Source organism: Notothenia rossii, assembly GCF_949606895.1.
Source record: "Notothenia rossii genome assembly, chromosome: 7".
Lineage (NCBI taxonomy): Eukaryota > Metazoa > Chordata > Actinopteri > Perciformes > Nototheniidae > Notothenia > Notothenia rossii.
This window is the reverse complement of record NC_136905.1, coordinates 11499865-11525734: the sequence shown is the minus strand read 5'-3', so window position 1 is coordinate 11525734 and position 25870 is coordinate 11499865. Positions and strand designations below refer to the sequence as shown.

The 25870-nt window shown below is 42.6% G+C and overlaps 2 protein-coding genes across 9 annotated transcripts in view; both read left to right on the top strand.

Annotated features, from left to right (window-relative positions):
* The window catches only part of LOC307045471 (uncharacterized protein), a 201430-nt gene extending 189115 nt beyond the window's left edge, over positions 1-12315 (top strand). For 3 of the 8 annotated variants that reach the window (XR_013809929.1, XR_013809931.1, XR_013809932.1), the window contains 3 exons: positions 8858-9113; positions 9447-9577; positions 11100-12315. Coding sequence is in view for 4 of the 8 variants with exons in the window: in XM_079691150.1 (XP_079547276.1) it covers positions 8858-9113; positions 9447-9501 (311 nt within the window). In the remaining 4 variants the exon portion in view is untranslated. Of the gene's footprint in view, positions 1-8857; positions 9114-9446; positions 10306-11099 lie in introns of those variants that run through there. The other 5 variants (XR_013809930.1, XM_079691153.1, XM_079691152.1 and 2 more) reach the window with 5 other exon arrangements.
* Positions 12316-21176: 8861 nt separating this feature from the next.
* Positions 21177-24240, top strand: pou3f1 (POU class 3 homeobox 1). The gene has a single exon (XM_079641348.1). It carries the CDS (start codon positions 21211-21213, stop codon positions 22330-22332), a length of 1122 nt encoding a protein of 373 aa, XP_079497474.1. The 5' UTR covers positions 21177-21210; the 3' UTR covers positions 22333-24240.
* Positions 24241-25870: the final 1630 nt, after the last annotated feature.

The following is a 25870-nucleotide window of genomic DNA, read 5'->3' as shown; positions in this document are numbered from 1 at the left end:
TTGATCTTTACAATATGTGTGTGTTTTTGTGGGTTTCATCTGTAGCCTCTTACTGTCTGGAAGCCCCCACTTTGGTGGAGAGGCCAGCCATGGCAGAAGAGGGCTTCGCTTAGTGCGTTTCATGCTTAATTCTGTGTCAATTAGTTGACTGCTACCTTCCCTCCAGCAAAAAGAGCGCAGAGAGAAACACAAGCCCACAGAAATCCTCTAGCTTTGACAGGCGCAGTGTTCAATCATTTATCCCAAGGCCCGGGGCCACGGAGCACTGTCAACAAACATTCCATTGAAATCATATCAAGCCTCTTCTGTTCCCTCGTTTTTTTGCTCTGCCTCTCACTCTTTCCATCTCCCTCTGCCTCTTTATCTCACTTGTTCTTTACACTCTGCTTCCTCTCTCAATATGCTTTTACCCACCTTTCTCTTTTTTCCTCACTTCCTCCTCACCCTGGGGTTTCTCGCTCTCTGTATCAGGGGTTTTTTAAGCCACTGCTCCTCTTCCTCCCTCCCAGGACTTGGCAGCAGAGTGGTAATTTGTTAAGCTGTTCCCCGTTACTGTTTGTTTCACCGCCCAAAATTGGCATGTGGTCAAGTTGTGGCCGGATCTCAAGATGAGCGCCAGTTGTACCAAGATTAGAGAAAAATATATATCTCAGGCTTAGTATTTTAACAAGGTATGGACGGCACATCATAAAACATAAACATCAATGACCGATTGCAAGCGATACCGCCTATGCATTTGTACAACATCTTTTGAACCGTATATTTTACACCAAGCGCAAATATACTTTGAAACGTATGCATATGTCTTTGCAAATGTTGTGGATAGGTTGAAGTTGAAAGGAGTCTTTGATCACAGCATGTGGCTGGATCTAAAATCGATGATCTAACAAATATTTGAAACTTAGCAGAGGTATCATGCACCGGGCCACCCTTCAGCCCAACGACCTAACTTGACTTTTACATTGAGGAAATTTATTTTTTGAGAGAACAATTAGAATGTGCTTTACAGAGATTTAATTTCCACGTGCCATTTAAAAGAAAAAAGGAAAGAAATTAGGCTATTTAGAATCAGCCAATTAGTTTCACAGCCTCTGTCTCCCAAGTTTCCCCCCTTCTTTGCTTTTGGCCCATTGGTACTCTGGGAAAAATGCTGAGGCAGGGTATTTTGCAGGTAAGGTGGACAGAGGCCAAGTCTGAGTTTTTTCTTTGCTTCCTCTGCTCTGGGCTACAAACACTGATGCAAAGCAAGAGATAGAGGAGAAGATGGAAAGGAATCTTCCACTCCTTCCCCTCCCCTCCCATGAGCATCCATCCCGAGAGAAAATCAACTCACCTGGGTATCTCCGTGGTGGAGAGTAATAAATACATGTATTGGATTAATTATTAAAGACAGCCTAAACGAAGATAGATACTATCCTCTGAAGGTTTAGCCTGATCTTAACTCAGATGTTGTTGTGATTCCCGTTTGTTTGCCTCCCTGCTGGTCAGGAGACATCTAGTGTAAGTGTGCACATCTTTATTCTCTCACATTGGACGATTCCTCATATTTACTCTTTTCATTTCACCTAGTTTGTTCTCCACTTTCCAACAGTAGAGTTGACATAATTAACAATAGATTACTGTGCGAAGAAAAACACTTCTTCCACCTGCAACAACGCCTCAAACACACATTCAAAATTAACCATGAACACATGACAACACTAATCAAATGGATCAAAGGGCGTAATTGAAGTGGGTCGTTCCCAGTTCAGTCTTCAGGCCTTTGAACAATATTTGGTGGGTGCACTCTCTTACTCAGCACAACACCAGCCACCCACAACGAAAACACCACAACAATCAGTACAAATTCAAACTTTTGTTCATTTATATCCAAAACAAAGACATCTTGAAAGCAAGTCTTTCAGTATTATTTAAGAGAAGATTACTGCCGCTGTTTTTGCTCATCAAACAAAGTGTAAAGCATCTCTTTGCACAGCCGAACAGCCTCAATCCTCCTCTGGCTATTCAGGTTCACTTCCCACTGCCTTTGACTCGACAACTAGAAATCCAGAAGACAACAACAGGGCCCTTATATCAGTCCCTGGACAAAGCCAAATTAATATTTAAACATCATTATTAATAGCCTGAAGTAAAACACAGCGACTAGGTAATTAATTGATTGAGCTGGCTGGTCCATAGAGAGATTAGACCGGATGAGTGTTGTTTATCTCTGTTGTTATTGAATTATATTTGATTGCTTTGAGCGAATGACTTCCTATTGAATGTAAAGAAGAAGGAAACGCTCGTGTATGTTTGACCTGTAAGGCATATGCAGTGAGTTCATATTATTGGAGTGATATAATCAGCTGGGGATTAAATGTCCCCTGTGCTTTCCAGCAAGTATGTAGTGTACATTTGCAAAGCCAGTAATCTATTGGACAACACAGTGGAATCCGTAGACCTGTTTTCACAAGCTCATATAACAAGTGGATGGATTTCCACTGCTGATAATAGCAGATGCACTTGGCAAGACAATAAGTTGTGTTCTACATAATTTGGCCCACTTCCTGTATCTACTGTTGGATGTGAATAGAGTGTCAACAGAGTGCTAATTGTTGTTCGGCATTTTGATTTATCACAAGCGCAAGCCAAGGAATAACAGACGATGATTTTGCATTTGGCAGGCTGTCCCCATTCCCCAGAAGCATGCCAATGGTTCTGTGTCCTGATGAAAAGCCAAAATGCAGTTATTCATTTGACAATGGTAGTTACTTTGCAGGTAAAATATGTGTTTTTAAAAATGTAGAAAATGTATTTATAGCAACCTTTTTAATGTTGATGTTATTGGGCTAGTATTCATTAACAGAAAGAGATCTTTAAAGGGGGGCTTGACCATTTGATACTTTTGAAAACATTTTATTTGACTTGTTATTCTACTAAAACGTAATTTTTAAGCTTTTACAAGAAGAAAAAAAGGGAAATTAGATACAAAAATGATACAAGTCACACATTTGCAAAGTCTTTTTTATTTTATTAAAAAAAATTATTCACAGGAAATTCCAAACATTTCTTCCAATACAGTTATGCGTTGTGTTTTATAGCATGAATGCCAATCAACAACACTCAAAAACATAATGTTAATATTTAAACTGGTGTGTAAACATTTGCTTTACTTTAGGCATTTGTAAAGTGCAACACACATACACTTAGCGTACAGAGTAGCATGTGAAAGGGACACTATATGTGGCAAAGTTTGTTTTGGTCTTTTTCTGACTGCCTTTTTGTTGCCATGTAAATTTGAGAGGTGTCATACACAACACACATAAATAATGTTTTGTGCAGCATATTGAATAAACTTTTCTGAGTTGCCCCAAATGTCCTTGGCTTAAAACGCATGAAAAGGTGTTCTTTCTTTTTTTCCCCCTTTTGAAAGCATCTTGTGAAAGGAGCATTCAAGAATCACCAGGTTTTTCACAAGTTTTTTGGAGATGCCTGTCATGAATGAACATGGCGGTCTGTTCCAGTGCCAGCTGGCAGAGGAAGCCTAGCACGTCCCAGGGATGAGCGGAGGGCCAGCTGGATGCCCGCCGAGAGCTTTAACACACTCCTCACCATTGCTGCAAACTCCATCAGCCCATCCTGTTAACTGACACAACACAACACTAATTGTGCATTAATCAGTGGGTTTAGTTACCCGATCCCATGAGCCCGTGGTGCATTTCACTGGTTGTGAAGCAGAAGTCTGATATTTTGGTTTCACTGTTCCATGGCTCCCTCAAGTTCTGACTTACTGTCTGGCATGTGGTTAGTCAGTCCCTTAACCGTATAGTGGAGATGTTTAGATAACGCTGTTAAGTGAATTCTGGCCATATTTAAAACCAGGGATTTTATTTATGATCATCAGCGTGATATCATCAATTTACAAATCACTAACATAATTGTTTTTGGCTTTTGGTTTTCACCACAGTGTTGCAACTGCAGTATGTTATTTTCATTTGGTTGTTATTGAAAAGTATTATTGCTTAGCACAACTTTTACAGTAGATGCAGGTAACCTCCATTTCCTTTCTTTTATCCGCAACTGCTCAACTAAACGGTGTCAGACTGTCAGTAGGAGAGAAGGTCAAATAAGAGGCAGACAGGATTATTTAAGTTAAGAATGTATTGTATAAGTACAAAAGGAAGATAAACAGTAGAAAGGTGTATGAGGGTCTTTGCAAACAGTATTCTTTTATCAGTAATATTTTTCAATTACATAAACCTGAAACACAACAGCGAACCCAAACAACCAGTCGATACTGTGAGAAAATGCTCATTACACAAACGTAACTGACTGGTTTTGTGATTTGCTCATTTTTCTGCTGTAGGCGGTAATCAATCATCAAGTCATTTATCTAACGTCGGTGCTGATTTCCTTTATCAACTGCCAGACTGCCTCAGCTGCACAGTGTTTCTGACTTCAGGTATGCTGGTGTCCTTTGTAGAAATTATTTCTAGATAAAAAGTCAAGTTCACATACCTACCTGCCGTTGGCTGTTATTATCAAAACAAGTAAGTCATACTGGGAAGGATAAAGGATACTTGTAATGTATTGTTGTGGCTATTTCAATCAAACAAATACGGATTTAGAATTAGCTAATTTTTAGGATGTTTTGTTGCGGCCGCATATTAAAGCCAGTTTATGTCATATGTGGCACAGTGGATCAGGCCTTGACGATTTCCTCTAGCACCATCCTCTTTAGATGATTTTGTTAAGAAGAAGTAAATATCAAAACCAACAAACAAATGTTGAATTTGAACTTTGACAGCAAGGCTTTTGCCATAAGTCACCCTTTGCATTTGTTGTCCTCTTGGGATGTTAGCCGTCACAGATGCAGCATGTCTGGCCTCCCTCTTCTTCTGTGGGTCAAAGCTGGCTGTGTCTGTGGTAGTAAAGCACTAAGGAGTGTGTGTGTGTGTGTGTGTGTGTGTGTGTGTGTGTGTGTGTGTGTGTGTGTGTGTGTGTGTGTGTGTGTGTGTGTGTGTGTGTGTGTGTGTGTGTGTGTGTGTGTGTGTGTGTGTGTGTGTGTGTGTGTGTGTGTGTGTGTGTGTGTGTGTGTGTGTGTGTGTGTGTGTGTGTGTGTGTGTGTGTGTGTGTGTGTGTGTGTTGAAGGGGGAGTTGGAGTGTGGGTGCATGCAGATGGTTCACAAGCCAACCTTTCAATTAGGCCGGGAGTATAAATATCCGTGGCTGATTGGAATGTGGCGGCTGCTGGCACAAAAGGCTCCGCTTGGCCCCGCTCCAAGACCCCGTCGCTCACTCACTCTCTAAGTCATGCTGGAAGCCGCCCAAGGTTACTTCGTCAATGGACGCAATGATTTCTAACTCCCTGTGTCCGCCTCGACCACCCTCCCTTCCCCATCCCTGTTTCCATCCCTCCTGCTCCGTTTCCCGCCAGCTCCGTAGCTAACTTCACATTTGAAAGAGGCCTTCAGTTGAACCCAGTTGGAGGTTTGGTGTCCCTTATTTCCCCTCATACCTTTTTGTGCATCAGCTGGATTTTTAAAGTCCCATTGCACTAGGCGTTAACTGTGTTTTCAGCTTGAAAAATGTCTAACAAATGTGCCCCTATGTGATTTTATACTATATATATTTCCGCCGAAAGCGAATGTTTGGGTTCCAGTCCAGCACCTAATCTTATTTAGCTAATGCTGCAGGTGAACAGTCCCTGCATTCTGCCTGGGGAGACCCTATATATCCTTTGCAGATTATGGGTATGAGCTCCCAGACAATTTATCCCTCCGTCCCAAAAAGCTTGCCACTGTAAGCTGTCTGAGAAATTATCCACACACCCAGACACATGGTGGTGAGGGTATGAAATGACAAAGCAGAAATGTTTTGGGAGAAGGATATGTTATCACTGTCACAGAACGTTGTTGGATGTTGTGTAGTGCACAGCCTACAAATAGGATTGGAATTATTTCTGTTACAAGAGATTTGGAAGCTGCTATCTCTTAATTCTTGATTTTGCTTTAGATTTTGGGAGTTTGGTAACTTTTCTAGTACTTTTCAGCATCTTAACCAGCTGTACGTTTCAGTTTCTGAAAAAGGGCTCCTTTACACTTAAAAATGTCCCCTGTTGTCCTCACAGTTTCCCAAAGCAATAGAGTCATGCCCCACCAATAATATCATATGCCCTTTGTTAAGAAACCTCGCCTCTTCTTTTATCCTTTCACCCCTCCCCCGGTCCCCCATCTCTGTTACCCACCTACCCAAGCTGTGTCAGGGAAGCCCCCCAGTCTCTTATGCATCCCTCTGGAATCAAGAGAGATTAAAAATTAGGGGATTAGGTTCCCTCCTAACCCTGTAATCCAACAAAACAATGCTTTCTAACGTTGTGCGAGAGCTCCCGAGGCGTGGGTAAGTCCTCTGTGTCAGTTACTCCTTATGGAAGGGTTCCCTCGGAAAAAGACGCGCACTCGCTTTCTGTCTCCGCAGCCTCCATCCCAACCCCCTTTTTTATGATCCCAGGCTGTAATGAGGCAACATGGGAGATAGGGCCTAATATCGGCTAATAGGGTCAATGGAATAAACTGTTTTATAGAGGTCACTGTTGGCACAAGGACGAAGGAGAAGCTAAATGCTCGTCTCGCCTGGTGCCAGTAGTAACAATGATTGTTTTATAACAACAATACAGTGTCAGGCAGTAATAATGATTCCGATAACACTGAGGAGCCCCGGTGATGTAAGACCTGGGCGGGCTACTGAATTAAGGCCCTGTTTTAAATATGTCAGTGCCACGCTCAGGCTGGAGCTATAGCTGGCCATGGGATGCACTCCTTTAATTTCATCGCTCTGTCAGCTTTTATTAAAACCCATTCGTCACAAAGAGAGAGGGGAAAAAACGAAAAAAGGAGAGAGAAAAAGTAGTAAGGGGGGGGGGAAAGACACAGATGGAGAGTGAGAGAGGGGAAAGGAGGACGGGGGGAGAAGAGAGATATAAACAGAGAGATGTGGAGACAAAGAAGGGTGACTTTCCCGAGGTGCAAGATAACATAAATTGTTGTTTTGAGGGGGGGGCAAGGGTTGCGGCTGGTGGGAGGGGGCAGGAGAGACGGGTTGCCACCACCTTGGGGAGTGGGTCTTATAGGTGGAAGACAGGGGTGGTAAGGAGGAGTGGGAGGGTCTGAGGGGCTCAGCAGGAGTGATTAATGATGAATCTGGGGTATAGTGGACCAGTGGGACTCCCCATCCCCATCTTGCTCATCTGCCTTCCCCCCGCCCAATCCCCGGCCCTCGCCACCCCACCTTCATGCCCATTTGTAACTGTCTTCGGGGGGGGGGGCATGAAGGACCCGGTGATGTGCCCTCTCATTTTCTTTAAGACAAGAATGAGAAATGTGTCCAAAGATGTGTCATTTCCAAATGCAGCTTCTTTCTTTTGGATGCCTGCTGTTTATTAATGTCATTGACTCGAGACTAATTATTCTTCCACTTTTCTTTCTAGAGGAATTCCTTCAAAGTCTTAACAATATGACTCAGTGACTCACACGCTATTCAGTGTAACATTAACATGTTTGGATGTTTGCCTTATTGAAACCCTAACAGGATTACGTCCAAACTCCTGTCTTTCATTTTTGAAGGTTTGAGCAAATCATGGGCAGAGAGATACTCAAGCGACATTTACATTCATTTGTTTTCACTGGGGACCAGGCACGGGTTTCTGCCAGAGAGTTTATGTGCCTGTCTGAGTGTGTGTGCGCTACACAGTGTGGCAGCCACACTTTCCTCACTCTGTCAAATAGCTTTGACTTGGCGGCGGGTTTTGAAATGGCATCAAAGTGGCCCACCGCCACATTTCCACCCCGTCCTGTGGTCCCTTACTCCCTGTCATCTACCTCTAAGCCCACGCACCCCAAGACCTACAATCAAAAGGAAATTAAATAATGAATGATATCTTCCCGCCTTCTTCACAAAGTAAAAACATGAAAAATAAAAGACAGGAAAGGGCTTTCAGAAACACTTGTTCAATGCATTACGTTCTCCCCGTTCTCCCCGTGTTTCTGTCTTTCTCACTGAATAGTACATGACGGAGAAGAGGAGGAAGAGGAAGAGAAGGAGTGAGAGAAATGGAGAGAAAGAGAGAGAGGGAGAGGGAGAGAGGGGGAATAAAATGAAGTGTGACAACATATGAATTTCAAATTTCCGAGGAGACATCAAAGTGCGCCATCCAGGGTGTCTCTTCGACAAGGACACTTTCTGATTCTTAATTCCGTCCCCTGATTGTATCGCTGAGGCCCTAACGAAGAACGGAGGAGCAACACCAGTGAGTGGCATCAGGCAGAGAGAGATAGAGCAGGAAGGGAGGGAGAGGGTACGGGGAAAAGAGAGGGGTTGGGGGGCACAGAGGAAAAAGAGAGTAAGTGAGATCAGAGGGGGTTAGAAGAGATAGATAGAGGAGGAGGAAGGAGAGAAGAAAGGAGAGCCTCATCCAAACACAGGCGGCTGGGCCCTTTGTTGTCGAAGCGATCATAGCTCCTCTTTCATCAGACAGAGAAATGGAGAGGAGAGAAAGGAAGAGAGACAGTGAGAGTGAGAGCGATCCACTCCTTTTTTCCGCTGGGGTGACGGGGACATGGAAAGAAGGAGGGCAACTTTTTTCACCCTTTGCATATATCAAATCAAGGCTCTTCTTCCAAGGACTTATCATGTACCGCACACTTTGAGAGCAAAATGCTTACAAGTATAGCTGGGGGTGCATGTTAACAGTATGCTCGCTTTAACCTGAAACAATATGTCTGTTTACGCTCTGTCGTTTAGCCAAAGCCAACATAGTGTCAACACAAACGGTTATATATTGCTAATCGGTGGTCTTGTTTCGCTCTGCTTTGCATTTCAGGCTCATACCGCAGCAGTCTAATTGCCTGGGAGGTTCCCAGCAGGAGTGTGGCAGGCCTCTGGCATTCCCAATTCTGGCAAAGCTCTGAGCCAGTGCTGCCAGCCCGCCCTGCCCTACGCCCACGCCAGGGGTCTCCTAACCCAGAAGGATCCCCCATGATGGGCACTCCCCACAACGCCTCTTTGGAAACGGATGGCAAACCACGGGGAAGCTACAGAAAGGCCGGAAAGGTCATATCAATGGCATGTAGTCATATGTAATGCACTCTTTCCTTTTCTCTCTTTCTGTCACAGAAGCACACACCCACCATCTTAAAGCAATATGTATTTGACCAGTAATATATAATGTTTTTCCAATAAAGACACATAAAGTAACTATTTTGCAAATATTATGTACATAACATTTGAGTAATGTACTTTAAATACACACACAGATAAGGCCTCCCCATTGTTGAGCAGGGTCAGTACACCAGTTAAATATTCTTTTTAGAAAACAAGTTTATCTGATGCTATCAATCACAGTGATGATTTAGTCTTAAGGCAGTTGTGCTTTACAAGTCTGGATCTATGCGTCCTCTGATCCACACCAGGGCGGAGGCAGAGCTGCGGGCACCTTCAGCACACCTGGCTTTTATAGCCCTGTGAGCGTCACCTGTCCCTAGATTACCTCGGTGGATCATGTCACAGCACGGGGACCTGCTCTACCAAACCCCAAATTGTTGTAAGGGATCCAAAACATTTACGGTGGGAACACTGAAAAAAAGAGTTGTGTCTCAAATATGTGCAAGTGGATTAAAAATGCACGAGTGTGAGTTTACAAAACTATAAAAAACTAAAAAAGGAGGGCTGGCATAATAGAACAGCATTACTCTGTCAGGACTAGAAAGTTGTGTAATACATTTTCTTAGTTTTATGATTATAACACCTAGAATAATAGAATAGAATAATCTTCAATAAGAACTAAACCAAACGGTAACATCCTGCTATTTTAACAGTTGAGAGAATTAAGACAGAAGGTCAAGCGCACCCATGCCATGCACACCACATCACCCTAACACACAGACACACTCACAGGGCCCCTCCTTGGTTGTGGAGAGGGGTGCATGGTGAAGCAGCTGGGAGACTTGGACCCACAATGGCCCTTTAGGGCGAGACAGCCATAATCCGTCCCCCGTCCGACAGCCCCAGTGAAAGGAGGCCTGTCAATCATAGAGTGGCACCCTCGGGTCTCTAAGATGGGCGTGCTAAGATTTAGGATTTACAGTACCCCCTCTTTTCAATCTTATTAAAACCTCTTTGCAGACAGACAGAGACACATGTATGCACGTGTGTGCATGCAGGCACACACACACACACACACACACACACACACACACACACACACACACACACACACACACACACACACACACACACACACACACACACACACACACACACACACACACAGTTAGCTGCCTCTTGTCTGTCATGGCTTTATAAGGCCCTCTAGCTGAAACAGAGCAACAAACAGAAAGGAATGATTATTAATTAATTAAATTAAGCACATAATGGTTAAATAATTTAAATGTTAGACAAAAAAAGGCACATCAGACAGAAATTCATTAACACTTTTGTATTATTTTGCTTCATCATTAAACAACTAAATCATACTTCACTTACTTGAATATACACATGATGAGGACATGGTCGATTCAAATGAGCAGTTCTTCAAGGAATCACATGCTGCCTATTTTAATGGTGGAGAACGACGTGTAGGAACAGAGCCGGCTGATGATCATTTTAGATACATTTCACAGGCCTGCAGTTGCATCACACACACACACACACGCACACGCACACGCACACACACACACACACACACACACACACACACACACACACACACACACACACACACACACACACACACACACACACAGCTATGGATGGAGAGGCAACCTACAGAGAATAAAGAGGCAAAGGCTAACACACATACACACACACAGTAAACAGTTATTTAGAGGTGTCAGACACTGCATGAAATATCCTCTGGCACAGTAGCTGTGTCTATATTTGTGTGTGTGTGTGTGTGTGTGTGTGTGTGTGTGTGTGTGTGTGTGTGTGTGTGTGTGTGTGTGTGTGTGTGTGTGTGTGTGTGTGTGTGTGTGTGTGTGTGTGTGTGTGTGTGTGTGTGTGTGTGTGTGTGTGTGTGCGCGCCAATGAGCCGTCAGCTGAGCTGAGCATTGCCCTGTCCGTTGCAGCTGGCTGATGGTGATCAAATCTAACAGACAGTGAGGACCGGAGCACGCTTTCTGCCTCAGAGACATGGAGGGGAGAGAGAGGGAGGGAGGGAGAGAGAGAGAGAGAGAGAGAGGGAGAGCACTGAGACTGCCTCTGGCCACCATTATCTCTTCAGCGCGTGACTGTGTCCATGTGAGTGTGACAGTGTGAAAAATGCAGTGTTTGTTTGTTTACTTACTGTGTGTATGTTTGTGCATGTGTATCTGGGTGTTTGCTTGCTCATGTGTGTGCCAGTCAGTGGATCCAAGCATGCACGTGTTCAATATGTTGAAGCCCATATAACTGACTGGGAGATAACTACTGAGCCAGATGACATGGCAGCAAGGCCCTAATTCAACCCTCCAGCCAGGGCTAAAGCTCTTTAAACTTAGACTCTCTGTTCCTCTCTGGAAGAGTGTCATTCAATTTGATTATTAAAGTGGACAAAGTTCTCTCTGGCTAAAAGTATCCCTTTGTAAAATGAATGTAACCTGCTGCTATGAGAGTAGAGAAAAGCTTACACGCTAACAGAGCACACTGAAGGTTGCTTATAATAAACTCACAAAATGTTGAGTAGTGATACTAGAGTTTATAGGATATGTACTAAAAATGCAGTCTTACATCTGATCATGTTATGGAACACTAATTTGTTTATTGTCGTTTCAGATGTCTTTTGTTTGTTTCATTGGATAAATAAACTGTAGCGTCCTATTTATTTTAGTTATTTGAGTTGATTAAGGTCAGAGAAAAAGATCACAATTCTTCTTTAAAGAAACAGTGTATGTTTGGAAAGACTAGGACAAAAGACACCTGATTTCATCAAAACTTAATGTAATTTCCATGAATGTGATTGTATGATGTATTTTTTTAAGACAGGCAGTTGATATATGCAAGTGGTCACTTGACAGGAAAGAAATGTAAACTAAATAATGTTAGATTTCTAGTGAGATCAGTCTCCAGTGATTCAATATTAACAGTACTCTAAATAACAAGTTCAAATGCAAAGAAATGTACGGTACGGTATATTATATACTGAGTATTGGGCCGAAGAATTCAAAAGTCTTTGTGGTGATTGATCAGTCTTATCTTGGATGTTTTATTTCCTTTTGTCTAGTCTATTTATTTTTATTGTCTTTTTATTTATTAGTCTGACAACTAATATGGCAAATGTAAGCTTTTATTTTCCCTACAGGAATAATAAACTTGTTCTACTGAACTAAAATACTCAAAACAGAAAGCAGTGCCGAGCTGGGCTGTCCTGGAGAGTCCCATCATTTAACATACTGCCAACACCTCTGCAGCCGGAGCACCACACACACACACACACACACACACACACACACACACACACACACACACACACACACACACACACACACACACACACACACACACACACACACACACACACACACACACACACACACACACACACACACACCAGTCAATGTGTGTGTGATAGAGAGAGAAAGACAGAGTGTTTGAGAGTGTGTGTCAGTGTGTGCGAGGAAGAGAAATGGAGATGAATGACCGTCTAATCACTCACACAATACAGCTAAGCCCAATAATGAAAACGGTTGATAAGAAGAATTAACATAAAACCTAAGTGGCACACAACGAGACAGTGGACATAAATAAAATGTCTCGTGCACCATAAATCTAAACCATAAACACAATATATATGAATCACATGCGTAACTCAGAGACTTCCTCATCGTAGGCTGGAAAAAAAGACCCTAAAGCATACGTACACATATCTGCTTCATCCTCATTTTTGCTTTTTGTTAGTTCCCGCAGAGCCGGGCCCTCCACTCATAGCACGGTGCAGCAAGTTTTAATGGTAAATCAACAAAGGGCCGACATGAAAGAAAGGCTAGCTTTCCAGTTTGCAGGGTGAAGAATTATTCATCAGCACTGTAGTGTTGCACTGCAGGCGAAAATCCTGCAGCAGCGCTCCATTTTAATTGCCAGAAAATGACTGTAAATGATACAGAGAGAGAGAGGGAGAAGGGGGCAAAAGAAGGGAGACAGAGGGGGAGAGAAAGGAAAAAGAGAGTTGGAATTGGAGGTATAAAGAACAGGGGTGAAAAAAGAACAGCCCCTCCACAAACAGCTGCCCCCCAAATTGAAGGCCATGGTGATAAAAAGCTATGTGGCAATCAGAGAAGTGAAGTGTCCCCCCAGCAGCCTAAAAGAGAGATAGTGAAGGGAGAAAAGAGGAGGGCGAGGGGAACGCCATCAAAAAAGAGTGGTGGGATTAGGTCTGAGAGAGAGTTTACTACGCTCCTTATTGTGCGCCGAACCTGCAGGATTAGAGATAACAAATGTTAGCCGAGGACGGGCACCTGCTGTGAGCCGAGGGGAGGAGGAGAAGGAGGAGGAGGAGGAGGAGAAGAGGGGAGGAGAGAAGAGAGGAGCTAACCCGCTAAAACAGCAGAATGGGCTTTTGTGGCTCTGTGCAGAATTAGAGGAATGAGGGCTGAGAGAGAAGAGAGGATAAAGGGGGGGGGAGAGCAGGGGCAAAGAAGCGAATGGAGCGGGTGCAAAGTACATTTGTAATTGTCAAACAGATGAAGGAGCTGAGATTTTGTGAAGGAGTAAACATTGAATTTGCTAATCTGTCGACCTCGAGGCCCGCTCCGCTCGCGGCGACTGTAACACTGTCGCCAATTTAAAGTTTGCCTGAATCAAACAGACCCTGTAAATCCTGATATCAGACTTGAGGTGTAAGAAAAATAAATACAAGCAACCATTTTTTTCTAACTTTCTGAAGTCCCTCAATCTTTATCCACCCCCCACTCTCCGTGTCCTGAGCACCTTTGCATCATCGTCCTCTCCATCGTCCTCTCCATCTCCTTGCTGCCCCACAGTGGCGCTCGGGTGTGTGTGGCTGAAATTGCCGCTGGGGCCTGGGGACCTCCCCGCCTGCTCTCTGCTGTGACCCCAGCCCAGGAAGCACTCAGACTGGTCAATCAACAATTAAAAGCCTGTCTGTAGCCACTAACTCAATTCAACCACTCAGCTTAGTGCTCCGTTAGAGCCGAGGCACCCAGACAGAACCGAGACAGACTCGACTGCATTGACCCTCCGCTCCTCCTCACACACACACACACACACAGACACACAGGGAGGTCCGAGCCGGTGTGGTCACTCCTACACACCCTTACCGATGTTTGAACCTCAAGGGAGGGTGTCTCGAACAAATGCTTCCCCTAGGTAAGTAAGCAGCGGCTCAGTGGATGTACACGTGCATTCAGACAGCGACAATTTACCTTGAGGCCATGCCTGGACAAAAAGGTCACGACCTCTCTCTTAAAAATGTCTTGGTAGCTGCACTTCAACCTGAGGGTTTAACCCTGCTTAGCGTTCAATACTGAGTTTGACCTTTTCTTTGGTCTGACTTAAGGCATTTACTGTAGTGGCCTGTGCATTAGGAGAGTGTGAGTGTGTGTGTGTGTGTGTGTGTGTGTGTGTGTGTGTGTGTGTGTGTGTGTGTGTGTGTGTGTGTGTGTGTGTGTGTGTGTGTGTGTGTGTGTGTGTGTGTGTGTGTGTGTGTGTGTGTGTGTGTGTGTGTGTGTGTGTGTGTGTGTGTGTGTGTGTGTGTGTGTGTGTGTGTGTGTGTGTGTGTGTGTGTGTGTGTGTGTGTGTGTTTCAATTTGTGTACACATGTACCTAAATGAAAGTGAAATTTAAAAAAAACATTAACAATAGCTTTTTAATAGCTGACACACTGACACCCTTTTAAACACAAGCACGCTCTCATATTCACACGCTTCACTCACCACATATGTTTAGCATTTTCCAAATGTTAACAATTGTATCACTCACTGCTTGAAAAAAAAGGACTTGGAAATGTACTATAAAAACAAAAGCCAGAGAATAACTGCAGGGGCTGGTAAACGAAGCATAAAGACCCCGAGTGACCGAGGGGAATTATTTGGCTCCATTAAGCAGGCATTAACATGAATTACTATCTAATTAAAATTAAACAGCTCATTAATAACTTTGCAGAGGGGCCTTAGTGTGGAAGTTCTTGTGTGTGTCTGTGTGTGAGAGAGTATGTGTTGTGTCGTGGCCAAGAGAGCAATCAAGTAGGATAAAACTAAGCAGCTGCCCCAAAGGAGAGTCGGGGTCTGAGAGGGCTTACCTGTGGAACAGAACAACTGCTCTGAATTAGCCAAATGCAAAGAAGATGTTCTCATCCAAATAAAGTTAACTTTAGTCACTGTTTAATTTGGCTGCAGCGAAATCTATTAAAACAAAACAGAAATTCTTGTTGTAATCTCCCTACTGTCAGTTCTTAAGTGAAGGCCTGTCAATTGCCAAAATTATACTTTAAAAAATCTAAACATATATCCATTTTAGAAAATATGAACATGACATAATGAAAAATATGTTTTGGGGTTAAGAGAACTGCTTTCAAATATTAAATTAAGCTTTTTTTAAAGGAAAAATAATAATTAAAACAATAAAGGGAGATGCTAAACAACATGATAAACAATAATGGGCCTTCACATAAACCTGACAATCAAAAGGTGGAGTTTACCAAAAACTGTTCCGACAGCAGCAAAATGTTGTTTACATAGTGTCTGTTCATACTCAACTCAGGGTAAAGATGCTGGAATAGAAATAGCAGAGTCACACACGACTATCCATACCAGGCAACGTGTTTACACACACACACACACACACACTGTGACATTATATGTGAGACACGTCGACTCACTCCTGCTGGGTCGTGGCCTTCGTGTTGGCCAGCCGCTCAGCCTCGCAGGATCTGTCAGAAGAAGAGAAGAAACAGGGGAGAAAGAAAACAAGAGAGGGTCAGAAGTCTGAGAACAACATGTTACCGGTCTGATCGTCAACATAACGGGAGGACAGAAGAAAAGAGCGTGGAGTTGCAGGCAGGACAATTGAGATTTGATTAATCCTCGTAAGGATGACTGATGTAATAGCTGTCAGTCCATATGTGTGAAACCTAAAACCTGCACTGATTCAACCATCCTTAAAAATGCAGCCTCAGCACGGAGAAACCAAAAACTTCTGGGCCCGTCTGCCAACCCCCTCGCATGTATTGATAATAGAACCTCATTGTCGTAATCCACGAGATTGTCCAAAAGCAAAAAGCTTAACAATACAACTACAGAAAGAGAGGTGAAGGAATAATGATAGATAGTCCTTGGAGATGGTGAGTGAGTAACACAGAGAGAGCAATATAGAGTCAGGCCTCAAATGTATGCCAGTGCATGCATCAACCAATCCCCTCCACCTCTCCCCCTTCTCCTGGCCAGGAGCTGTTTACCTCTCTATCAGCGGTGCTCTCTAAAAGCAGGGACCCCATCCATATTCACCGGCCTCAAATTCCTCTGCTTATCTCCCCCCAACCCTTGAAAAACCTCCCCGTGTTCCCCTCTGCACATACATACATACATAAACACATCTTTATGGAGGCAAGAGGCAAACGCGCTGGGCTAGGAGGGGGTCGGGATAAGAATCACCTTGAATTCAAAGCAGAGGATTGTGGGTCCTCGGCGGGCGGATGGACAGACAGCCACACGGGCTAAGGCTCAGGCCGCTGTGACACACAAACCATCAGACAGGTAGAGGGGAGCTTTAGGGGATGGCAGTTGATGTGTGCACCAAGGGCCATTGGCATTTCAGGGGATTTGTAAAAGTGAGGTGTGATGCTTATGAAATGTTGGGATGTTTGATGATATGCCTCATTAGGGGGCAGGTGCATGTACGTACGGGTTGTGTTTGAGTGTCGGTTGCTTCAACCTTGTGGAGTATAGATGATGTCATATCAGAGAAATCAACTGCATTTTTTTTAAAGATTTTGTTGATTTGTCATAAAGTGACTCCAAATAACTCAAGAAATATCTTCAGATGTTATTGAGAATCTAATTGGATTAGCTGTTATTCCCAACATGGTGATTTGCATGAAGTGGACAAATCACTTGTGTTGGTGGCTGCTTTGAAAATGGGAGCAGGAGCCTGGCTGATAAGAGTTGACAGTGTAAGTGAGGGCTCAAAGAGTGCTTGAGCAGAAGCAGAGACACATGGAGTACAGGGGGGGACCGGTGCCCCATTCCTCTGCAAGCTGCGTTGTTTAGGGATTGAAGTTGGGAACTCTCTCCACTACTAATTGCGCGCTGGTGCCATTCATGAATATTCATTCTGGCGTGTTCAGACCCCGCCTAATTAGCCGAGAGATAGAGGAAGAAACTCGCACCTTTTACCACAAGAGAAGCGTTTCCCCCCGTCGCATTCTCAGGGGGATGCTGGCAGAATAGCCCAAGTTCATTAGCCAAAAAAGAAAGAGAAAAAGTTACCTGAAAAGCACGGGACGATTTGGTCTTCAAAATGGATGGGCAAACAAGGGTTTTTTTTTTTTTTTTTGCTAGTGCATATTTAGTGCCTATTACGCATGTCTATCAAAAAAAAGAGAAAAACTGGAAACGAAATACAATTATCTGATTGAGTGAGTTGGTGGATATTATTCTACTCGCTGTAGTTGGGGGGAACATCACATGAATTTTAAAATCTAAACATAGCTTGTGGCAGGTCGAAATGTTCCCCATGGAATTGAGGAAGACATGTATTTAACATCTAATATGAGGCCGAGGCTGTTTTAAAGAGTGTTATTTCAGGTATACCTGTGGAAATAAAACTAGATCATTAGCTTTAACTTTATTTCGAAATGTAATGTTAGCACATGTATAGCCTTGGGATGAGGACTTAAATAACCTGCTCTAACTTTTTCGAATAGAAAAACGATTCTTTACAATTGAGTTTGGATTTGTTTGTGATTAATAACAATGTTTTTATTTCTTTGTTAATTTATATTTAGCATTTAATTTAAGAGTGCCGATAATGCAGTGACGTTACTCCACAATGCTCCTCTTAACTATTTGTCATGGGTCATTTTATACATTATTATTTATATCCCTATTGCTCTGTTATCCCTTCAGAAAGAGAGAAAGTTGTTTAAATGAAGGGTCACGGGGTCCTATTGGTTGAGGTGCGTCCTGACAATAACTGCTGCATATTAAGTAGACTGGGGAAAAGATTAACACGTGGCTTACTGGGAAAAGAAAACCTCCTCCACGCTAGTAAATAATGCTCTGAATGTCAGTACGGAAATACAGTTACTGCATTTAGTTAAACATTCTTTCCAAAAATAAATTGATTTAGGCTATATAAAGTCCTGCCCATGTTAATTCTTTACAGATATTAAGTTTTAATGTATTTCAAGTTCTTGCATGTTCACGTTTTGACAAGACAGCACAGGAAAATACTCGCGAGAGAATGAAGCATAAATCAGAGAATTGTGTTTTCAGGGTGATACAAAGAAGACTTGTGCACACACTTATTTCTGGTAATGGTCCCCCCCCCCCCCCCCCAAACTTCCTGCACACTCATCTCTCTGCGGGTCACTCTGAGTGTGCCTCGAGACTTTTTTTTCATTGCATTTTTTTAAATCCATCATATCGTGTTCATTTCCAGCCGCTTTTCCTGTACGGCGTGTCATTCACCACTAAGTTCTGTGTGATCCCTTTCATCGAGCGCACCATGGAAACCTAGTGAGTCCTGGCAAAAATGCACCTCAGCGCACACAAGGCCATATTCTTTACAAAAGGGCCAACGCATCTGGATCCTTCTTTTCCAGCAGCTCCTCGCTGGCATGGCGAAAGCACAAGACTGGGTCTGTGTGGCAGAAACCACTGCTTTTTATAGACTGGGAGACAAGAATGACTGAATGGCAAACGCATCTTCATTAACTGACAGCATGGAGCTCCGGTCCCTCATAGCAGTGACACACTGAGGTCTCTCAGGAGTTTACACTGACGATAAGACATGCTCTGGCTTGCATTTCACAATAACGAGTCGCGTTAGAGATGCATTGTGCATCATTGTCTTATACTTGTTTACATTTTATATGATTTTCCCGAATATATTCTATAAAATATAAATAACAATAAATAATGCTCAGTTCAATACATATGTCTATTGGTACGTTTTTTATATTTAAACCAATTGTTAGATGTTATATTATGCAGTTTAACTATGCATGTAATTGTTAGAATGTATTTATTTTTTTGCAAAATGTTACATTTAATAATAGGAAGCGTTTCTTAAATTGAGATATAATACACATACTGCCAATAAAACGTGCACTGCAGTGAAAAACATCTTCATATCATCTTAAAATCTGACTTTGTTACAAATTAATTGCCCTAAAATGACACGCCGATAACTCGCAGAGATTGTCTTCCACTCATCTCAAATATATATATATATATATAAAGGATGGGTAGACAAAAACCACGCCTTTCAAAAGATGATGACGAGCACCTGTGACCCCGACAACATTTTCCACACACACACACACACACACACACACACTCACGCGCTCACACACACACGCCTCATTGTTACCGCTGAAGACAAGAGTATAGGCAACAGCAAGGACGCGGTCACAGCAGAAAGAAGACAACTTACCTTTTAGTCTTGTAGTCCCGGATTAAAATGAACATGAGTTGAGTCGTCCTGTAAATAGACACAGAATAGTCGCAAGGGGAAGATGACAACAAACAAACACGCGGCAGAGATAAAAAGGCAAAACATTGCTTTCAGGTAAATGATTAAAATGGGACTGTTGCGCCTGAAAACCCTTCCAAAAAGCTCCTGTTTTAGAAGGAGAGGAACATGTGCCTGATTGCAGAGTTTTAGGCGAATGGAACGGGAGAGATGTAAGATTTGTTTAAAGCCCCGCATTTCCATTTAAGAACGTGATTGTGTTTGCAAAGATCCCTTTCAATCTTCGCATCTCCCCCCCTCTCTCTACCCCTCAGCGTCTCTGAGGCTGCTTTGCAATTCATAGAATTGGTAATTTGCTATTGGGACAAAACGTGAAGGGAAAAATAATCAGATCAACCGGGAGAGGTAGTGAGGAAGGAGCCAGGAGGAAGAAACACAAGGTTTCTCTCTCCAAGTTGCTGCTTAGTAAAATGCTTCAAGAGGTAAATTATATACAAAGTATAGCCTATATTTTATTTCTTAAATCGGTTCAATCTAAATGTCCAGGGAAAACCCAAAACTGCTGCAGCAGCTTGGCAGTGAGGATAAATGTCATATACAAAATAAATCAGACTGTTGTTTGATACATTATGAATGATTATGATCAGATATGGTAAACCTTGATAACGTATCGGCTACATGATTTCAAAATAGGATACTGAATAAATAAATGGTGTATAATATCTGTCACCTGCTCTATGTGCGTGTGTGTGTAGGGGTGCATTTAGAGCCTATCATAACTAAGTGGGAGGTGATGATGAGATCATACAACATTGAAAATTACCGAGACAATACAAATAAATGACATACGCGGAGGCTTTGAAATAGAGCAAATGCCTTTCAAATTTGTCACACATTTACAGGAGCCTTCACAGACATCTCATGGCGCTTATTTACACGCCTCTCGTTGTGTGGGTGGCTGCAGAGCCGGAGCATCGCGCCTTATAATCTATTTAAAATGAGGAGCGCTATAATCATCAGTGACCTATTATAAAGGTGCACGGGTGCGTGTGTGTAAGTGCATGTGTGTATGTTGGAGGGGGAGCAAGCGTTCAAAAAGATCACCGTACTCCCCCACGTGGTTATTTGCAAAACAACCCATCTAAACCCGGGGAAACCTAATCAAACCCCGCTGCTGCAGCCCTTCTTTGGAGAGAATAGGAGGGGAAAAGTAACTGATATACGGGAGGATATCTGTGCCCAGGTATACAAAATGAGATGAGAACAGTTAAAAACTCAAAGAGACATTTAATAAATAGAACATGTGTTTTTCTATAACATATGTAAGATCGGCGCTCTATCCATCCTGAGCGAAAAATGCGCTGTACCATGCTCTGAAACCCTGCGCCTATTGAATATGTCCCTAGTGGGCTTGAATCGGAGAGGAGCCAATACAAGCAGAAGGGAGGCGTGTCTTCGCTCTTCCCCAAGACCTCCCAGAGCAGGTTGTTGCGTTTTGGCTCTAAAGCCTGGAGACCTCCGAAGTGCTCGTCAGTTTTCGAAGTAGGAGCCATGGCGACAACAGCTCAGTATATTCCGAGGAATAACTCCTTACCGTCCAACCCGCTCATGCATCCGGATTCGGATAGGATGCATCAGGGGACGACCTACAGAGAGGTGCAGAAAATGATGCACCACGAGTACTTGCAAGGGCTAGCGGCTACCAACACGGGACACCCGATGAGCCTGACGCACCACCAGTGGCTGCCCACCTCCAACACCGACTGGTCCAGCGGCACCCACATCGGACAGCAGGAGCACAAAGCCACCGTGCAGACGAGGGAGGACCTGAGCAGCGGCTTCCACCACAGATCTCACCTGGTGCACCAGCAGACGCAGAGTGCCCACCATGGTTCGTGGGCACCCACCACAACGCACCACTTATCCCCGCTTCCCCCTGCATCCAACGGTCACCAGTCTCTGGTGTACTCGCAGCCTGGATACACAAACCTTAACGCCATGCTGAGTCCCCAGCCCGGCACCTTGCACCATGGCATGCGGGACACGCTCCACGACGACTCGGGCAGCCACGACAACCAGATGGAGTCGCCCCAGCAGGCGTTCAGCCATCACCAGGACCAGGACGAGGACGCGCCCAGCTCCGACGACCTGGAGCAGTTCGCCAAGCAGTTCAAGCAGCGGCGGATCAAACTGGGCTTTACGCAGGCAGACGTGGGCTTGGCCTTAGGCACCCTGTATGGAAACGTCTTTTCTCAGACCACAATCTGCAGGTTTGAGGCGCTGCAGCTCAGCTTCAAGAACATGTGCAAACTTAAGCCGCTCCTAAACAAGTGGCTGGAGGAGACAGACTCTAACACAGGCAGTCCCACCAATTTGGACAAGATTGCTGCGCAGGGCAGGAAAAGAAAGAAGAGGACCTCCATTGAAGTGGGGGTGAAAGGGGCGCTGGAAAATCATTTCTTAAAATGCCCAAAGCCGTCAGCTCATGAAATCACCAGTTTGGCCAACTCTCTGCAGTTGGAAAAAGAGGTTGTGCGCGTTTGGTTTTGCAACAGAAGACAAAAAGAGAAAAGAATGACACCAATTGGGATCCCTCACCCGAATATGGAGGACGTATATTCCCAAGCAGAGACCCCTCCTCTACACCGCACACTACAGAGTCCTGTACAGTGACTATTTTCCTGAACAATCCGATAATAACCGCGGGGGGATAGGAAAGGGACTATGGAGTTTACAGTATTTAAGTTTGGCTTTTGTTTTCCTGAGAGAAAAGAGACATGGAAAAGTTGAACAGATGAGTTTTGTCCTTAGTATTCGGAGATCGTCATGTCCAACAAATAGATGGCAAGAGTGAAAATGTTAAGAAGAAAAAAAAATCAAGAAAAAAAGACAAAAAAATATTCGCTATACTGATTCCGTGCGTATTTAAAGTGAAACAAAGATCTTTATTTACCAAATTATATGGAGGAGAAGGCATATAAAGTAAATTTGATATCCCATGGCTGTTTCAAATGGGGATTAATTTAATGTGGCAACTGAGGCCATCTCCTCCTGGTGTTACATGAACTGTTGGCGCTCACCAGAATGAGGTGGTTGCCTGAAAATGATCAACACTGGAGACGAATAGCCAACACTGAATGAACATTTTGCTTTTGCAGGCTTAAACTGATTAACCAGATTTCTGAATATTAGTGTATACTTTCTTTGTTATATTAAGTGTGATGTTTTGGTTTGGAAATACTTTAACTTCAGTGTCTCTCTTTCTGCAGACTGTCTATGATTTCGTTCATTATTTTTTGCTATAGGTACTGTAACTCAGCAGAGCAGCCTCTATTTTTTCTGTTTACTCAGTGGGAGTTGATGGTGGAAAAGTGATGGAAATTAGGCATCCGAAAAAAATCATAATTAAGGTCAAACATATTTCAGAAAAATGTCCAATGCAACAGGACGTTTAAGTTCTGACTGCATGCCTTAAAAAAAATATTTAAAGCTTTGCAGCTGACCGTCGAAATTTGCAAACAGCACCAGACGCTAAAAGGGGAATTCTTAAATTTTATTTTATTTGGGGGGGTGGGGGGAGGTTGATTGTTTTCAAATTATTGTTTTTCTTTGCATGGAGCACTTATTCTTTCGTTGATATTATTATTGCGATTTTATATTTGTTAATACAATTGTGAGTGGAGCAGATCTCCATAGGCTTAAACACAATAAATCCCATGTTTACAGGTTCCTGGTTATCACCACAGAGCGCTGTCAGCTCACACTGCTCACTGCCTGTTAATCCTGTTGTATTCCAAACATTTAAAGAGAGATTGGTCAAATACGAAATGAAAAGTAATAATAACTCAGGTAACTTCAGTGCCCCATGTCGGAATATCACGCCTGTACATGATTTATTTTGTTCCTCTGTGTTTTAGTTCTTTCAATCTGGTTACAACCACACCGTTTTCCTTTGTCCCCTAAATCCATTGTATTATATTAAAACGCTGGATTCGGAGAAAAAGAAAAGAAAAATTCCTTAAGGAGGAGCGATGAAGGGACTTAACTTTAGATATATTTATTTTTTTCTGACCTGAAAAGAAATCTTGCATTGTGTGTCATTTTCTCAAAGTTGGACCAGTCCAAAAGCCTACAGCAATGCTATTCAATACAGATGAGGGAAACGTTTTTTTTTTCAAGAAAAAATAATAATAGTAAAAAAAGATTTTAGAGAAAATGTTGCCAGGATTATTTCCGAAATGTAAATATGTCCAATATGTAAACTTGTATTTGTTCTGAGATATTGTTTTGTTTTTGTTTCTTTCCGGGCAGTTTTGTACACTTACTAATTCCAAGAAGATATTTTAATATGATTTCATTTATGAATCTGACCATTTATATATATATATTTATTTCTTAAACGTGTTTGGAGCTTTTTGTTTAGCTCTGTTAATGGTTATGTTGCAGTGGATTTCAGTATGTTTTTCCTTTTTGTTTACTACATTGGTTGTATGTTGATTGCTAAATGTAGACTGCAAAGTCACATTTATATTTATGTTATAGTAATATTTTATTACTTACATAAAACATATATACAATAAATGGTCTTTTGTCTTCATTAAGATGCAAACCACTCGCCCTTTGTTGTTGTCTATTGTAGCACCACCAGGCAAACAAGATAAACATGATCATAAAGTTTAATGCTGTTCGGTGTGCGGAGCAGCTCGCCATGTGTTCAGTTAGCAGTGATTCGTTATGTAACAAGAGGTCGTTTCAATCAGAGGCTGTGTACATGTGCTGTTAAAGGGAGTAGACAACAGTATTTTACCTCAGGCATTCCCTGCTAAGTTCACACAGTATCTGACGTTGTTCACATCTTTGTGTAATAATCGCAGTATTAAATTGTGCAATATCAACACGGAATTATTGTCTGTTCATTGAGTGACGACTATCATTATTTTTATGATGATAATTATTATTAGTACTGCTCTTAGGATGATTATTATTATTCTTACAAGTTGTAGGCCTAGTCTCTATGTTTATTTAGAGTAGTCTAAATAGGCCTCCCTCAATCATACTGAGCTGTTAGCCTTATATAAACCATCATCCCCTGTCATGTGTTAAGCGTTTAAAAGGCAAATTGTGACGAATCTTTGATCTGAGACAGAAGTGCCTGCAGGCAAAAAAATCAGCCTCCTTTCCAAAGATAGAGAAAACACATTAAGCATCAACAAATAACGGCAGGCCCAGAAGTTTAATAACTGGAAGGACAGGCCAACATTTACAGGCAACATGTATTAATGTTTTTAGCACCTAAATAGGCCTACATGTGAAAAATCTCTAAATCATATATGTGACGTTGTCCAAAAGTTGTCTCATATTATTACGGGCCAGAGCGGCTGTGCGCAATGTTTCTACATTTACATCCAAATATTAGAGCAGGATACAGTTTGGGTCCATGGAGAAATTCAACGGGGCGTTGCATTTTAATTCCTTCTACTACATTTACGGTTTTATAGGCCTATATACTTTTTTAAATCATCGTGGAAAGTAAAACGCTGGAGAAACAAACTCTACATATTCAAAGATAATTTCTAGGGTTTGTTGAATAATTTAATCAGTATACATTAAGGATTTTTTAATTAATTATCTTAGACACGTTACATCAAACATATGATATACGGTTCCTCAGTGAAAGTGTCTCGTTATCTAATACAATGATAGGCAATACCAAGTTTGGAGTAGAATCCGCTTTCAAAAGAAAACTGGTTCAGATTTTGGAATTTGAAATGTACTCGACTATTATTCATTTTAATGCAATTTTTCAAAAACCATTAACGCCTAATATCCACGAATATTCTCCTTCATTTAGTGTTTTGCGATTATGTTTAGAGAGATGAAGTTGTGTGCCACGAGTAGCTACAATGTGTCATGCTTTGTAAGAACTATTTTACAAAGTTACAACACAGAATATAGAGGCTTCCGACTTTTTGTAAATCAGGCCTTTTGTGCTTCTGGAAAACAAAAAGTCTTTGCACCGGCTGAGGTGGTCAAACTGTGAGGAGGCCAACATTAGGAAGCAAACAGTGTGAGAGAACAGCGGGGCACAGGCGCCCCCTGCTGGCAGTATCCCAGTACTGCACAATCAAACCTGTACCTGAAGGTTTGATTTAAATTCATATAATAACAACCGATATAACTATAACAAATTGTCTAATCATCATAATTTTAC